The 16,912-nt window shown below is 38.1% G+C and overlaps 1 protein-coding gene across 1 annotated transcript; it reads left to right on the top strand.

The window, feature by feature from the left end:
• The first annotated feature begins 22 nt into the window (after positions 1-22).
• On the top strand, positions 23-16,891 carry LOC127639419 (rho GTPase-activating protein 45-like). Its single transcript, XM_052121429.1, has 23 exons — positions 23-595; positions 1,839-2,232; positions 5,738-5,881; positions 6,237-6,321; positions 7,398-7,470; positions 7,698-7,758; positions 8,124-8,258; positions 9,079-9,140; positions 9,231-9,341; positions 9,508-9,588; positions 10,767-10,934; positions 11,168-11,305; positions 11,468-11,658; positions 11,920-12,041; positions 12,813-12,911; positions 13,057-13,158; positions 13,265-13,428; positions 13,995-14,183; positions 14,834-14,971; positions 15,190-15,428; positions 15,658-15,895; positions 16,023-16,125; positions 16,631-16,891. Exons 1-23 carry the CDS (start codon positions 470-472, stop codon positions 16,888-16,890), a joined length of 3,423 nt encoding a protein of 1,140 aa, XP_051977389.1. The 5' UTR covers positions 23-469; the 3' UTR covers position 16,891.
• Positions 16,892-16,912: the final 21 nt, after the last annotated feature.

Raw genomic sequence — 16,912 nt, 5'->3', positions numbered from 1 at the left:
TGTCAATCAATCTGACTGGCATTTCTGTCCACCGCTCGTGTTTTCGTGGCGCTTTCATCAGTCGCTGAAATATTCACCAATTGTATCTGTATTTTGAAACGCAAATATCAAACTTTATATTTATTATAGCCTACAGAGTTATATTGTGTTATGGATCGCACTTGCTTAGTGCGATATGGCGCAGAGGGCGGCGAGAAGTTTGGGGTTTGCCTTACTTTGCTAATTGTTTTTTCCTAAATGTATCGTTTATTATTGTTTTCACTTGTTTTCCACTCTCTCTAGTGGTATATATTCAGGTTTTAGGACATTCTTCGGCTGTTTAATCTGTTGCACGTGAAGTGTTAACGAAGTTTATTTTTCATTATCGTTGTTTTAAATGGCGTATTTATCATTAAAGGGCAATTTAAGGATTATATATGATGGCGTATGAATTGTAGGTTGATTTTAACCCTATAGACAGTAACTGAAAATGTTGAAGCGTGGAGCAGGTAGCAAAAGCTACAGTCCGTACGCGACGAGTCAGCGGGTTAAGAAAACAAACAGCAAAAATAAATTGGACATCTTACCAAATAGACCCAACGTCTGGCTCAAACAGGTAGGTTCTGTATTAAAAAGCTTCCCAGATAGCACACGTACATCTCTAAGATGTCTGTTTTAGATCTTTTCATCTGGAAAGCATCACAATCTGATTAACATCTGCTAAACATCTTAAAAAGATCACATTTACTAAATGCTAAACATCTCAAAGACATCTGCTGAATGTCTTATTGACATCAGAGACGTACTAATTGACGTGTGTCTTATAGACATATTGCAGATGAGCAAACTATGTAAAAATATTCCAAATATAGACATCTGGGTGAGTTTGTGTGCTATCAGGGTATTAAATAATATAATAATAATTTGTATATATATCCTTTCACATCCCTGGACTATTGAACTGCACTACAAAAAGTTAAAAGTTTATTAAAAATGGTGACCTCTTACAGCATCTGAAACATACACTTTCTTCCACCTTCATATTTTCTATATAACCCTGATAGCACCCGTACATCACCCAGATGTCTATTTGATTATTTAGTTTGTTGTCTCATCTGCAATACGTCTGTAAGATTTACGTCTGTTTCCTTCTGGATGTTAATAAGACTTTCAGCAGATGTCTTTGAGATGTTTATTATTGAAAATGTTTGTAAATCTGATCTTTTTAAGATGTTCAGTAGATGTTTCCTAGATTGTGATGCTTTCCAGATGAAAAGATCTAAAACGCACATCTCTGAGATGTACGTGTGCTATCTGAGAAATTAACATATAATCAATATGTTGACACAAAGAGGTCCATGTCTGTGTTTTTTGTCAATTCCTGTTTGTAGACTTTGGAACCATGGAAAGAAAAATCTCAATTGATAACATGGCTTTTTATAGTTTGTCGAATTTCCTTGAAATGTTGGTTTTTGGGTCTTTCTAAGTAACTTCAAAGGTTGTTTGGTTTTTATTCTCTCCTTGAATGTGCCTATTGTCTAAAGAGATACAGAGATTAGACAAGATGGTGTTTTCAAATCTAATTCGATTACATGATGACCTTGTGTTCGCTTGCTCAAGAGTGTTTTAGGCCTCCACGAGATCAGCTAGAGTGGCATCAACTCGGGGTTGCAGGGTGTGACAGGAAGATGTCCACAGTTACACAATCACTCTTGTGAAAGACGTACTGTTTACTAACAGCTGTCTATTATGGTCTTTCATATGCCTTGAAACACGCCCCATTCACACAAGCACTTTCTGTTTAGAATTTGGATTGTTTTTTTTCTCAATCTGATATATTTGTTTTCTTCGTAATTCAGCTCACTGCTCTTCAAGAGCAGCCACGGAAAGATGCAGTCGATGGAGCCACTTCCTCCCACACCTCTGCCAGTCCCTTTCCCACGATCCTGGATGTCCCTTCCTCCTGTCCAGGTACCCCCTTGACCCAGCACACTAAGCTGGTGGGCTGCCCATCCCCGATGGGCACCTTGAAGCGCCCCACTTCTCTGAGTCGCAATCCGAGTGCGGCGGGCTTCCCGATCCAGTCTTGGGTCTTCAGTAAGGGCGCAGGAAAATCCGTCATTGCCCAGAGTCCCTCGTCAGAGACCCCTGAGTCCACAGTGGCTATCGAGGTGGAGGACATTCCCTCACTGCTGCGTATTGTGGAACGGTTTGCCAAAGCGGTGGAGAAACTGAAAGATGTTGTGCTTGAAGGTAAGATGATGATTTTGTTTTTGATGTTGTTTGATTGGGAGAATATTTAAAGTTGAGTTGTAACTTTTTAAGATTATAAACCTTCTTGTATCCCAGCTTTAAATGCAAAGTAACTAAAGCCATTCATTGGTTGATATTCCTGAAGTATAAACACTGTGGCACTTTCAAATCTTGGCTCTGTTTGTATGAGCATCCCAATCAGCCCAACATACTGACATTGGCTCAACCAATACCGTGAATTTGGGGCGGGACTATGTGTTTGTTAAACCAATGGCAGATAGTGGTGTTTGGAAAACCACTTTGAAAATAGTCATTATTTTTGCAATTAGGTTTGGTGATGCTCGTTGAGCAGAAATGACACCATTCACATTAAAGAATTAACATGTTTTATAAAGTGTAATTTGTCTAACAATATTCAGTAATGTATGCACATGCATCACATGAAGGAAAAACAAACAAACTCTAGTCTCTCTCCACGTCCCCTCCCCAAGTGCCTTCCAAAAATACTAAATAGCTGCCCCATTTCCTGATATATACATACAGGTTGCCTAGCCTTCTATATATCATCTCCTCAAATGCCGCCACCCTGTCCAACTCGACGCACCACTCCCGAAATGAGGGTGCTTCAGTCGACCTCCAGCCCCTGAGGATTACCCGCCTGCTAATCATCAACCCATCACCCAAAATACACAGTCTGTGGCAAATTAATATTGAGTGTCCACTATGTCACACCAAAATTCTTGGATCTTAACATATCCCCAAAAAACATGGGTTGTGTCCTTGTCTTCTGATTAGCATCGCCAGCAGGTGGGTGTGTCTTTAAGACAAAGCCTTTACAATCTAGAGGGTGTCCAATAGAATCGATGCAAAATCTTAAATCGCATCATATGCACCCTTGCATCTCTAGATGATATCTTGCATTTTTTTTAGAATCCTAGCCCACATTTCTCCTCCAATACTAAATTTGGATGGAAATCATTTTCACAGAAAACATTTTTTTAATGGTTTATTTTACTCTTTGTTGATCATATTTTTAAACGTGTAATAATTTGTATTTTTGTAGTTGATTGTCATAGATGAATATTGAAAGTCTGGGCTTAGGACAAGGCTAAAACAATCAAATCTATTCATGAAAGTTATTTTAAAAGTACCCAAAATAAAGGCATGGTTAAAAAAAAAAAAAAAAGTTGGTAAATTCACACAAATGGTAAAAATGATTTTAATTTGACCTACAAAAAAACAAAGCTTCAGTCTTTTAATAAAAATCAACCGATTAGACATGAAATCACCCCAACTTGTTAATTAATGCATTATTACAGTGTTCATTACTTTCCAAGTCAATGTAGCTCAGTCCTCAGATTCACCACACAAGGATTTGCACGTCAAACAACGGTCTCGCCACAAACATCAGCTTCCGCTGGCGATCATGTGATCCATGGTGGAGTGAAAGGGTGGAGCTGAGTTTGCTCAAGCGGCCTTGTCTTCCTGTAGATGCAGTAGAGTTGAGTTCCTGTGTGGTGCACCACATTGGCTCAGGAAATGGTACTCTCAGAGAACACCCCCTTTCGCTCTCAGAAAGCAAACATTGCACAATGATTCGTAGTGTAACGTCATTCACTGACAATCATTTAGTCAGCCTAATAAAACTGGTACCATGGTACCACAAGGATCTTATGGACCGAGACATTGATGCAATGGTACTTTGATATAGTATGCTGTATAGTACAGAACTATTACCATCATTTACCATAGTATTTGCATGATACTCTATGGTACATTACCATTTAAAAGTTTGGATGCACTGGACTGAATTGGTTTCTCATTGTCTTAAATAACATGTGATCTAAAGGCATATTCTTAAATGCTTTGAATTACTTTTGTTGACTACATTTGGAGAAGCTAAAATGAAAGAGTTTGGTCTCTACATTATTTCCATCTGTGTTATTTAATAATTTTGGTGACTGAAATTATTTTAAAATGTGTAATATCGTCATATATGTCTTTTAAACCTTTTAATTGGTAGTGTATATCAAAGAACACTATGGTATTATAATGGCAACAGGTCCGTCTCCAAAAACATGGTACTACCATGTCACTTTTTGTTAGTTGAAACTCTTAACTCTTCTACTGAGATTTATTTTTTATTTTTTATTTTTTTATACTTAATCCTTGTTTAAGTCAATCATTGTATGTTGAGGTACTATGTTGAAGTGAAAATATAGCCTTTTGATATTAAGACAATTGCATGGGTTTTAGTGGCTGACCCTGGACCTGCGGCACATTTTACACCAAGCTTGTGTCTTTAAAAATATTTTTGGATTCTACGCAAGTTGCATTGTCTGCGTAAAACCCGTTAGTTTAGTTTTGTAGGCTTCCCTTTGCTCTTTACACAGGTTGCTTTGACAGGGTTAAGGGGAAACTCTATGAATGACAATTCTGTGTGTCTCACTTTAAAAAGTTATAGTTAAGAGCCTTGCGAGGAGGAAGTGGCTTGTAGAGGTGTTGCAGCAGACGAAAGCAGTGCAAGACAGTGTGAACAAATGTTAGCTTTTGTCTTACATCACCTGACTTTTTTAGGATTTGTGCAGATTTCCTGTACCTCTACATATGACTGACAGACACATCATTTGACAAGGTTATTACTCACAATTTTGACAGTTGCTATCATATTGTGAAATGGGAGAGTTGTTCAAAAAGTAGGCTACAAGAAGTACAAATAAAACTTTGTGTTCAAACATTGAAAAGCCCTGTGGTTCCAAAAAGCTTGTAATAAAAATAACAAACTGATCTCACAGCAACCGCAGGTAGTGTTTTGTCTGCTAAAATTGGTGTTTGATTTCCAAATGTCTGAACATTCCTTCCCAGTGGCCGAAGCTGGAACTATAGTTGTGACGCACATGCACAACAACTTGCTGCTTTGGAAATGATATGAAGGGATCAGCACTTTAGTAACGTTTGAGTAGAAATTTCTAGGGCTATCAGTCTGTTGCAATTTGTAATCAAAGGAATTACATGAAATGTATTAATCGAATCAATCGCATTTATTAATATTTGCTGGAAAAGGCCCTCAAATAACGATTATTCAATATATAATGATTAAATGATTATAAATTGTTATATTTAAATAATAATATAATGTATACAGTACATCTATCTAGTCCATACAATTTATGTGCCATTTTTCCAAGTCTTTTGAAGCTATGTGATAACTTTGTGTGAGAAACGGACTGAATTATTATTCACTAATAATGTTCCCCTACCCACATTACTTTTGTGTATGTGCATATTCAAACCTTCTGCACAAAGACATTCATGCCAGGTTTTACATCTACAAACACAAGGACAATCTCCATTCGGTTCTCACGTGTTATGCCGAATTTGACAATGCATATGTTCAGATTAGTTTAGAGAGCTATTATGGTGGTCAAGATTGCATTTTGGAGTCAGGGTAATTAGAAGTGCAAACTTTTCACACTGATGAGATGGTGTGGTTGTATTTTCTCAGACAAACAGGAGAACCGCCGGCCGTTGGCCCATGAGTGTTTGGGGGAAGTTCTGCGTATCCTGCGGCATGTCATCAGCATGTACCCCCTCCTCAACACTGTGGAGACACTGACCGCTGCCGGCAAACTCATCTCACAGGTCAAAGGTCAGACCAATCACAAATGCTAAAATATGAAGTTTTAAAGTGTGGCATTTGATCTCAGGGGATGGATATAATTTATCAGTACATCACTAAGGGGCCGTTCACACTAAATGGGTTTTTGTGTTTGTTTGCAGTGTTTTTCTGTGTAAACATGAGCTAGATGGACATCTAGGACCATTGCTGCACATTTTTTTTAGATGCCGTGTCAAGTTTTAGCATTACGAGACATTTGTGCTGCACACAATAATGCTTTTAGTCTGAATGGCCCTTATATATTCTATATCTTAACTAATGCATTTCTATTCTAATCTTGCCCAATTCAACAATATAATCAGAATTTGTCTGTCTTTGACTTCAGGATACCACTATGAAGTGTGCAATGAAGCAGACAAGAAAGATTTTGAGAAAGCCATCGAGACTATCGCTGTTGCGTTTAGCAGCAAGTGAGTATGGAGGCTAGTTAGTATGTTAACATGAGAAGTCCAGTCATCTGTCTATCCGAGTATGCATGACACAATGTATAATCAACTATTTGAAGGAAGGACATCAAATACAACAGGCTAAACCTAAATTGCGCATCACCTCTGTCTTTGCAGGAGCACAACTCAGATACATTTTGGTCCGATTAAGGTGTATACTGTACATTTTGAACGAACCCAAGCTACAATCATATTATTTAGGTCTGTTAGTCTGACTTCCCCAAAAATGTACTAATGCATTTACATGACATTTTAAAAAGATGAATTATTGTTTTAGTCTGACTGGAATCAGACGTTTAAAGTGCATGGAATTGGAATTGAAAATAATTGGGTTCGATTCATGCACCAATAAACGCTAAGATGGTAAACACGAAGATGGTTCAATCTGAGATTTAGGCCTAAGATGTTTTACTCTTTATTTTTTCTCTCTTATATTTTACGAGGAAATAACACACACAGTCTTTGTGCAATGCATTTTAGGTTAGTGTTTAATTTCTCTCCAAAAATTAAATCAGATTTTGGTTGCTCTGTTTTGTACTTCTACTAAAGAGCTTGAGTCGGCTCTCTAAAAAATTATGCATTTAATCATATTGTAGAGAAATAACAGGATGTTGACTTGTGGCTTCCACTCTTTTACTCGCAGACGGCCCCAAACACTCAAGGATCTGTATTTAACTTAGAGTTGATCATTATATCTCCTAGTTAATAGTATTTCATAATTGATTCTTTAAAAGACTCCTGCAGTACTTCAAGTTCTTCAAGTTATGCTACCAAATTCATTGCAATACACACATGAATAGCAGTGCAGAGTCATTAGCTGAAATGTTCTTGAATAGTTTGCTCTCGTAGCTTCTTGTATTCAAAACAGTAGATCATGCCCGAACCAAGCAAGTTTTTCCCGGTACAAAATAGTGAAAGTTAATGAACCAAACACTTGCATGGACCTCAGCTATTTTGCCCTGGTTATCATGGGTGAGTTAACTTAAGCCAGTATGTGTATAATATCACATTTATTTAGTTTATTTTTTTACCTTTTTCAGTGTCTCAGAGCTCTTGATGGGAGAGGTGGACAGCAGCACTCTGTTGTCCGTGATGCCCACAGAGAGAAGCAGAGTAAGTGTGTATGTGTGTGTGTCAGATTTCCAATTTTTAGGAGTGGCCGTTGGCAGCAGTCTTCTTGAATGTGCTGTTCTATGATTGGAATGCCACAATCTAATGAAATGGGAACGCATATATGATGGAAGAGTAGTTTGTATGTGTGACAAAATGAATATATGGAACTGGAAAATGTGTGTTTAAATTATAAATTAAGACTTATTTGTTCCCTTTTAAATATTCAGTCTATGGAGAATCTTTCTGGTCACGAGTCTTCGCACACATGGAGTGACTCATCTGAGCTGGGTAGAGTATTTCATTTTCTGATGAATTCAGAAATAAAGGAATGCACTTAGGGATAAAGAGAGTGAAATACTGTAGAAAATATGCTAGTATACAATACATCCCGTTTGATTTGTTTTTTCTTTAGCATGAAAACCTGCTTAAGCTTCCATATATAATTAACATGCTTAAAATAAAATCTGACATTCCGAAATGCGAAAGTTTATATTGTACAAAAGACAAGAACTGTTTGAAACTGAAAAATACCACTAAATATAAACCATTCACTAATATTGGCAAATAACGAGATGACCACCAATATATAGTGCATCTTGAAATGATTTTAAAGGGATGAATATTGATTTATTTCTGTGAATGCATGCTCACAGTAATGAGTTCAGAAGAGGTGGACATTATACTGCAGCGCAGTGAAGGAGGTGTCGAATCCGCCCTGACGTACGCCAAGACCATCTCCAAATACATGAAGGATCTGATCGGCTATGTTGAGAAAAAGCTTGCGCTGGGTAAGAACAAGAGGGATTGTGTGTGTGTGTGGGGGGTGTTCAGCGTGTCTTCTACTGATTGCTTCATAAGCCGACAACACGTACAACCATATAAACACCTTAAACGACATCCTTTTCTTGGGTTAAGGCCCTAAATGGTTAAGCAAATATCAACCAAAGGATATTTGCCTATTAATGAAGTCTTGGTATTTCAATGGAGAAAAAAGCATTCTGACTTTATATCTCGGAACTGTGAATTTCTCATAATTGTGACTTTATATCAAGGCAATTGCAAGACATCATTTCTTGCACATGAAAGTTTGTATCATAATTATATAGTATACTTGCAAATGCGAGGTGTGAAATTGTAATTGCAAGAAATGCAGTCAGAATATATATATTTTTTTTTTCTGTGGTGGAATCAAGGCATCATACCTATTACCCAGACTTCACATTGCATGTAAACACTTTTACCTGTGTTCTTACCGGCTTTTCCGACGGTTGTGACCGTTTACGTTTTGACATCAAAAGTTTTGATCATTTCAAATCTCATGTAAATGTAATCTCTTTGTCAGATTGTTTTGAATAAGCAGATTTTTGGTAGTTATCAGCAAGTAGGTGCATGTAAATGTGCTCATATTTATTACATGATTTAAATGACTAAATTAACATTGGCTAATTGTAGAATATGATTATCAAAATATGTAAATTAGATGAAGTTTTGCACTATAAAGAGTCCAATATGGAAACATGTTTCTTGAGGGTTTTTCACTGTTAAGAACGTTTTTTTTTAGCTAAATAAAGAGACTTTAAATGTATCTTGTTTTACTATTTGTTTTAGAGCTGGAGTTCTCCAAAGGTCTACAAAGGATCTATCAGTCATGTAAACAGACAATCACACAAGTGAGTTGAGTTGATGAAACTTTGCCATCTTCAGGGTTTCTTCCTCCCCATCTACTTTCCTTCTCATACATCTCTTTTTCTTTCCATCAGCCCCATATGCCGTTTTTCTCCATCTACTCTCTGGCACTGGAGCAGGACCTGGAGCAGAGCGCTGGGATGCACCAGGCAGCCTCTACCCTGCAGAACCAAACCTTCATCATGGTACAATAGCATGTCCATCACTTACCTCCATTCAATATATTAACTTTGTCCTGTACAGTAACCGTTTCAATAATAAAAAATTATAAATAATAATAAAAAACTTGATTATGGATTGTCCCCTTTTTAAAACTCTGTAATTAAGCGCATTTGTTGTGTTCATCCACAGCCTCTTCTACTCCGCAAACAAGAGCATGAGAAGAAACGCAAGGAGATCAAGGAACAGTGGTTAAAAGCCAAGAGAAAGCTGGTAACTTGTGCCAAACTTTACTTGTGGTCCTTTATATTTGCATTTACGTTCTTTGATGGCATTTTATTTTTTTACCAAAGCGACTTATAATACAGACCAAAAATCATGTTACTGACATATACCAAGATGAGCAACTGAGAAAGTACAATGCTTGTGAAGCTAGGCCAGGTCCACACTAAGGAGCCGTTCACAAACATTTTTGCATCTGTTCATGCTGTTGTTCATTTGTTTTCCTATGTAAACATGCACTAGGCAAATTACTTTGATTGTTGACTCGCTGTTTTTGTCAATATCTTGCGTAGGTGCGGCACATTGTTTAGACACCGTGTTAAGTTAAAAATAACTTTTAAATGTTAAAGTGTCTCTGCACCTGCACTCATTGCACTGCATCTAATATATATATATATTTTTAACACAAGAATACGTTCAGTCTGAACGGCTCCAATCCTTTTTAGTTTAAAAACTAAGTTTTTGATTTTCTAACGTTATTTTTTTGTAATAATTGAGAGCATTTGTGTTTTGTTTTTTGTTTTTTTTGGTGGATGACAATTCCGTTCCAGCGTGGATGAGGCATAAACGTTGCGAAATCAACACATTTTCTAAACGAAAACCTATTAGTGTGGCCGTGGCCTAAAGGCTGGGGTGTACAACTATTTTCCACATTCTGGGTCATCTTGCACATGGTCGAGCACTCAGCCTTTCAAAATATACTTTGTTGACCCTGAGCTAATACAAACATGTTTGACGCATTTGTACTATGACTGCTTTATAATGCTCTATTAGTAAGGTCAATGGCAAGTGTATGCGGCAATGATGCAAAAAGATGAGGACTGTCGGCGTGCCGAGAATATCCGGGCTGCGTGCAGACTGTGCTGATGGCGGAGTTTCTGTCACGTATGATAAACTGGAGTTTGTTTTGGCATTAAGGCTATGTTGCTATTTTTACACGTCTCTCCAACAATGGACCAACATTTTCATCCACCAAAATGGGAGTGTTTCAAAAACGCTGAGATTGAGATTAGGAAGCTGTAAATGGATTGGCTTGGATGTGACCGTAGTCACCAAGAAGCACCACCAAACAACTGTAATGTTAAGTTGCTGTCTAAGTTGATAGATCCTATTGCTTTTTTTATTTTAACAAGGTTAATGAAGGATTCTGTGTGTCTGTGTTTGAACAGATTGAGTGTGAGGCTAATCTGCGCAGGGCTAAGCAGGTCTACATGACACGCTGTGAGGAATATGACAAGGCGAGGACAGCGGCTAACAGGGCTGAGGAGGAGGGTGGAAGCTCTACCACCAAAACCGTTGACAAGAAGAAACGACTGGAGGAAGAGGCCCGCAACAAGGTCACTACTTTATCTAAAACTCCCACAATGCACCCCTCATTTGGAGCTCAGTCATGCCACAATAACAATCTTAAATGAGAATTATCATTGTTTGATGGTGATTAATACATTTTCAATGCATAAATAGTTTACAAGCAGATTTACAGCAACCTGTATAGTATACAAATATTGTATATAATATATATACAAGCATTTTTTGGTAGGTTGATTTTGAAACTGTTTGTTTGTCTCAGGCTGAGGAGGCGGAGGCCACATACAGGACCTGCATCGCAGATGCGATCACACAACACCAGGAGCTTGAGCACATGAAGGTCACAGTTCTGCGACAGATCCAAGAGGTCATCAAACAGACGGACCAGACGATCCGCTCCGTAAGTACTTGCACATGCACACACAGATTTGTTCCATTAACACCAAGCAGGTGAAATCACACGGTGTTTTATTTTTATTTAATTATTTTGCAACACAAATGTATTTAAGTTACAATACTGTATAAGAATATTATAAAGTGCAACCATTTGTTCCCCTCCCAGGCCACCATCTCCTATTACCAGATCATGCACATGCAGACTGTCGCACTGCCGGTTCACTATCAGACACTGTGTGAAAGCAGTAAACTGTACGACCCTGGACAACAGTACGGCACTCATGTCAAAGACCTTCAGATGATCGAAGAGCCCGAGACCCATTACGAGTTTGAGCCCTATTCTGCCTCCACCAGCCAGTGAGAGACCTTCCTTTTAACTCTCAAACACAGACTCTTAAACATTATACCAAAGATGCATACATTGTTCTGGTGTGGGGAAAATCAGTAGCCAGATAGTAACACGGTGGAGTACACAAAGTACCACATATAATACAGTAAATAGAGGACATTTAGTAACAAGGTGCACAATACACACTGTATATATTTCAATAGATATGACAATTTACATGATTATGGAACTGGATGTGAATTAATGTTGTTGTGTCATCTTATGTTCAGGCCGTCAGCCAGAGCTTGTTCTGACAGTGCTAATGCAGATTCTCAGAGTACCACTGAAGTACCGCCCTCTGCAGGAGATGCAGGGGATACAAGCTCCTCTCAAAAAGACGAACTGAAGAGAGGTATGTGCAAAATGAGCACATGATATTGCCAGAAGTGTATTATATTGGCATTATATTACGCAGTATATTTTACAATGCACAGCTGTACAGAGAACAAACCACAATCGGGCTTGCTAGACATTAGTGACAGCACAAGATGAGGATAGATTCTTGTGTTCAAACACAGCTGCAATGGAGCACAATTCCTACTACAAGGGACTCAAGACATGTTTTTCTAAGTTTTAAACTACATTTAACTTGACACAGCAACCTAAAAACATTGTTTATAATGTGATGTTGGTACAGCATGTATACATTTATCCTTAGACCCCACCTCGAACAGCCTGACGAATTAAATTGCAAAATGGATTGACAGCCCTACTTTTATTTATTTATATATATATATATATATTAGTACTTTTTTACACTAAAAGAAGTGTAATTTCTGTGGCACCAAGCAGGATTGCAAAAAGTATTATTTCGAACAGGTTTCCCGTAAACTCCCCTTGTATAAATTGGTTGAATTAAACCGTCCCACCCCAAACTCATGCCATTTGGTTTAGCCAATGGTGTTATGTTGGATTGGTCAGTATTCTCATACAGCAGTTTTTTTCAAAGGTACAACTGTTTACACCTTTCATTGTAGTCAATCTACAAATGGCTTAAGGTTGTTTCTGCAAACTGATCTGGGATTGGAAAAGGTATTTTAACATTAAATAATGACACCCTTCACCTTTTAAGAGGTAATTTGATGATTCAAAGAAATTTTAAATTATTCTTGTTTTGTGCCAGCTCGAGGTCACATGACCCACAAATCCTGGGGCTCTACAGTGAGTGATACAGACAGTGTTGGAGGAGGAAGTGGCCTGGGATCTCCTACAACCAGCACTGGTATGACCTCTTGTGGCATTACCTTTACCTGATATCATTACCTTTTACATTTCTGAGTATTTAGACTTTTGATCTAACGACTATATTTTCTTCAGAAAATATAGTCGTTCTACTATTAATTTTGCTCCATGTAATCAACGTATAGGTGACATAAGTAAAATGGCCTGGACATCATCAACTGGAACAATGTCATCAAATGAAGATCCGGATGAAAGGGACTCAAATGTTGCTTCCTTTGAAACTCCAAGTGAGATAATATAGTGGATGAATGTCTAAATTCCTAATCTATACCTTGTTACAAGATTAATAATTACTTATTCAAATATGGTCCATGTTTGCTCAATTTTGTACAGATATAAACGGCATCGAACCTGAAATGGCAGTGCCCACCGGGCCATTTCGGAATATCGGGTTGTCGAAAGCCGCTCAGACCCACAAAATGCGTAAATTGCGCTCCCCATCCAAATGCAGAGAATGTGACAGCTATGTTTATTTCCAGGGAGCTGAGTGTGAAGAGGTGAGGTCACTTTGGATCCATCCTCTAGGGCAGTGGTTCTTAACTGGTTTTGCTTCAGGACCCAAATTTTACATTGGACATCAAGTGGCGACCCAACACAATTGCTTATCACTACAAAAGTAACACAGATGTCCTTGAAATCAGATATGTAGTAATCTATTAATCTGCATTGGTCCAACAACATCCATAATGATATCAATATAAATATTTATATATGGCTTAACACCTGAAACAAACATTGGGCCAGATATTATATTAGTATTAGCCATATTAAAAATTGACAGATTAATTGGATGTGTTGCCTTTGTCAACATCAAATGGCACCATGTTCATTTTGTTTCAGCCTATTTATTTTGCTATCCCATTTATGCACAATTATATGCTTGGTTTAATTTTATTGTTTGCTTTTAGCATTGATTTAGCCATGCAGTTTGCGACCGTATCAGAACAATACAACAGTTGAGAAGCACTGTCCTCTGCACATTTTTACTTTATCTTTGAAATGCACTATATAGACAGGTTACTAAGTGTATTTTAGGGATGATTTGGTATTTCCAATTTTGCAGTGTTTCTTGGCCTGTCACAAGCGCTGCTTGGAGACTTTGGCAATTCAGTGCGGCCACAAGAAACTCCAGGGCCGACTGCAGCTCTTTGGGCAGGATTTCTCGCAGGTGTCTGCCAACAGCCCTGATGGCATCCCCTTCATCATCAAGAAATGCATCGGTGAGATCGAGAGAAGAGCTTTGAGAATGAAGGTAAGCCACATCAGTCTGTATGCAAGACCTACTTTGTTTTTCTGTGTGCCGTTCTGTCTCACGCACAGTCGAGTGCTCAGCCTTTCAAAGTATACTCTTTTGACCGATAGCTAATACGGACACATTCTACATGCAAACTACAACCGCTTTGTGATGCTCTTTAGTGCAGTTGTCGTGCAAAGATGCAGAGTGTCCGCATGTAGGCCAAAGTATACTTGGATTTTCTGCGTGCCGATACGTGGATGCAAATGTCGTCATCCACACGGTACACTAGAAAAACTTGGCTGCAAGCAGACAGTCCGCATCTGTGCATGTCGAAAGCGTATGCATCTACTGTTGACTAAAGACTAAAAGAGTGCAGTCACAGAACACATGCATCGAACGCTTATGTATTGGCTCACGGATCAGAAGAGGATATTTTGTAAGGCTGGTCGCTCATCCATGCGTGAGATCATGGAACAGCATGTGGAAAAACTAAGTATATCCTAGCCTTGTGTAGAAATATTGAGCTGTGCAAGGACAGAACACACAGACCACACTTGTCTGTGTACTTCAGCTTAAAAAGTATACTTTGGCTTTAGCCAGCAGGTCAGGTATGTTTGCCTTAGCCAACAGAAATGCAAGGTTGTGAGTTCTTTCTCTTTTTTTAGGGCATTTACCGGGTGAACGGGGTGAAGACACGGGTGGAGAAGTTGTGCCAGGCATTTGAGAATGGCAAGGAGCTGGTAGAGCTGTCACAATCTTCACCACATGACATCAGTAATGTACTGAAGCTCTACCTGCGACAGGTGAGTCACCATAATTTGAGGAAAATATTAGCAACCATAATTTGAGGAAAATATTAGCAAAAATGAAATATAATGTGGAAATTGAGTTCAATGCAAGTTTATCTGTTCTATTATAAGGAAGTAGCCAAATTTTGTGGTTTACATATTCACAGTTGCATTATCTGTTAACCCAGTCAGTTTTTACATCCTCTTTGTTCAAAATACATTTGATCTTTTAGCTTCCAGAGCCTATCATGCTCTTCCGTCTGTACAATAATCTGATGGGTCTGGCTAAGGAAAGCCTGGCAGTAGTGGGTCCAGAGGGAGCCGAAGCTGGTAAAGGGCCCGACCTGGTGGACCTTGGCCCTGAGATGGACCCTGAACTTCTGGCCCTTGTGGACAGACTTAAAAATCTGCTTAAAGAGCTGCCTAAGCCAAACACCAGCACTCTCCGCTACATAGCACGACACTTGAGAAGGTTGGAGTGTAGCGTTGACATTTTACATTTCAAGGCTTATAAACTTAGAGCTACTAACTTCGTTTATATGTTTACTTCGTCACTAGACAATTCAAACCTGAAAATAAAGTTTTATGCTTTTTTTTTTTTTTTTAAGATGTGTTGAAATGAAATATTCATGATTTTGCACTACTTCTAGGTCACTCGTTTTGATTTTGTAAAGCTTAAATTAATTGCATTTTGTTTTCAGGATTGCAGAGCTGGAAGACGACAATAAGATGAGCCCAAGTAATCTAGGAATCGTGTTTGGCCCCTCACTGATGCGACCACGGCCCTCAGGGGCCACAGTGTCACTGTCCTCTCTGGTGGATTACCCATACCAGGCACGCATAGTGGAGACCCTTATTGTGTTTTACTCCTCCATCTTCCATTCTGAGTCCAGTCGGCCTTCAAGCACTAGCACAACCCGCTCACAGTCTCTACAACAGGTTTGTGATTTATAAATGCACAGTATTCCCTCATGCTGTGCAATGCACGATTCATATTTAATATTTAGTGTTAATGCTGAACTTCAAGAAGGGAGATGTATACATTTTGATGGTTTGGTTTGAGCAGGATAGCAGTATTGATGGAGAAGAACACTGTTTACATGACAGCGATGAACGAGGGGTCACAGATGAATGCAGTGGGGCAGAGTTAGACAAGTTGGAGGACCACGGTATTACATTTCATTTTTTTAAATATGAATTTTTTTGCACATGTATATTTTAATATATTATTTAATAATATTAATAAAATTACATTTTATATTTATTTTTTCTTTATAATATTTATATTAACTTAAATTCAGTAAATGTTTAATTTGTATTTAATATTCATATTTTTACATCTTAATCTATGTACATTTTAAACAATGTAATTTTTAAATATAATTTAAAATAATGCATTCCTTTAAAAAAAAAAATATTACTTTTTGATTTTTAAAATTGTGTGTGTACTAAAAATAATTGTAAATTATACAGAAGTATAACAGTACATTTAATATTTTACATTTGTTATATATTCAAATCATAAATGTAAAAAAAAAAAATATTTGTTATTTTAAAGTTTAACACTTCTTTTATTTTTTTTTATTTATTTATTCTTAATTTTGCATTGCTGAATAATTGCATAATGTCTTTCAGCCCATTTTATATATTTTATTTTGTTCTGTCCTGTCTCAGCAGAGAGCTCCACAGGAACACCAGGCTCTCTGGAGCAAAGTCTGGACTCTGAATCCGAGCCAGAGGATGAAGGGGGCAGATGTGAACTACAGCCCCCCAGCCCTACAGAACCCATTAACCCACCTGTCCTTCTGGTAAACCTTCAGAGCCCCTCTGTGTTATACAACCACCCCCCTGCCCTCCCTGAATGTGAACCTCCAGAGTTGGACGAAACAGAGGAAGTACCAGCAAGCTCACTGGCAATGTTAAGTATCAATTAGCCTTATAATACCACCAGAACAC

This window comes from Xyrauchen texanus, chromosome 48 (genome assembly GCF_025860055.1).
Source record: "Xyrauchen texanus isolate HMW12.3.18 chromosome 48, RBS_HiC_50CHRs, whole genome shotgun sequence".
Lineage (NCBI taxonomy): Eukaryota > Metazoa > Chordata > Actinopteri > Cypriniformes > Catostomidae > Xyrauchen > Xyrauchen texanus.
This window is presented reverse-complemented; position numbering and strand designations above follow the sequence as displayed.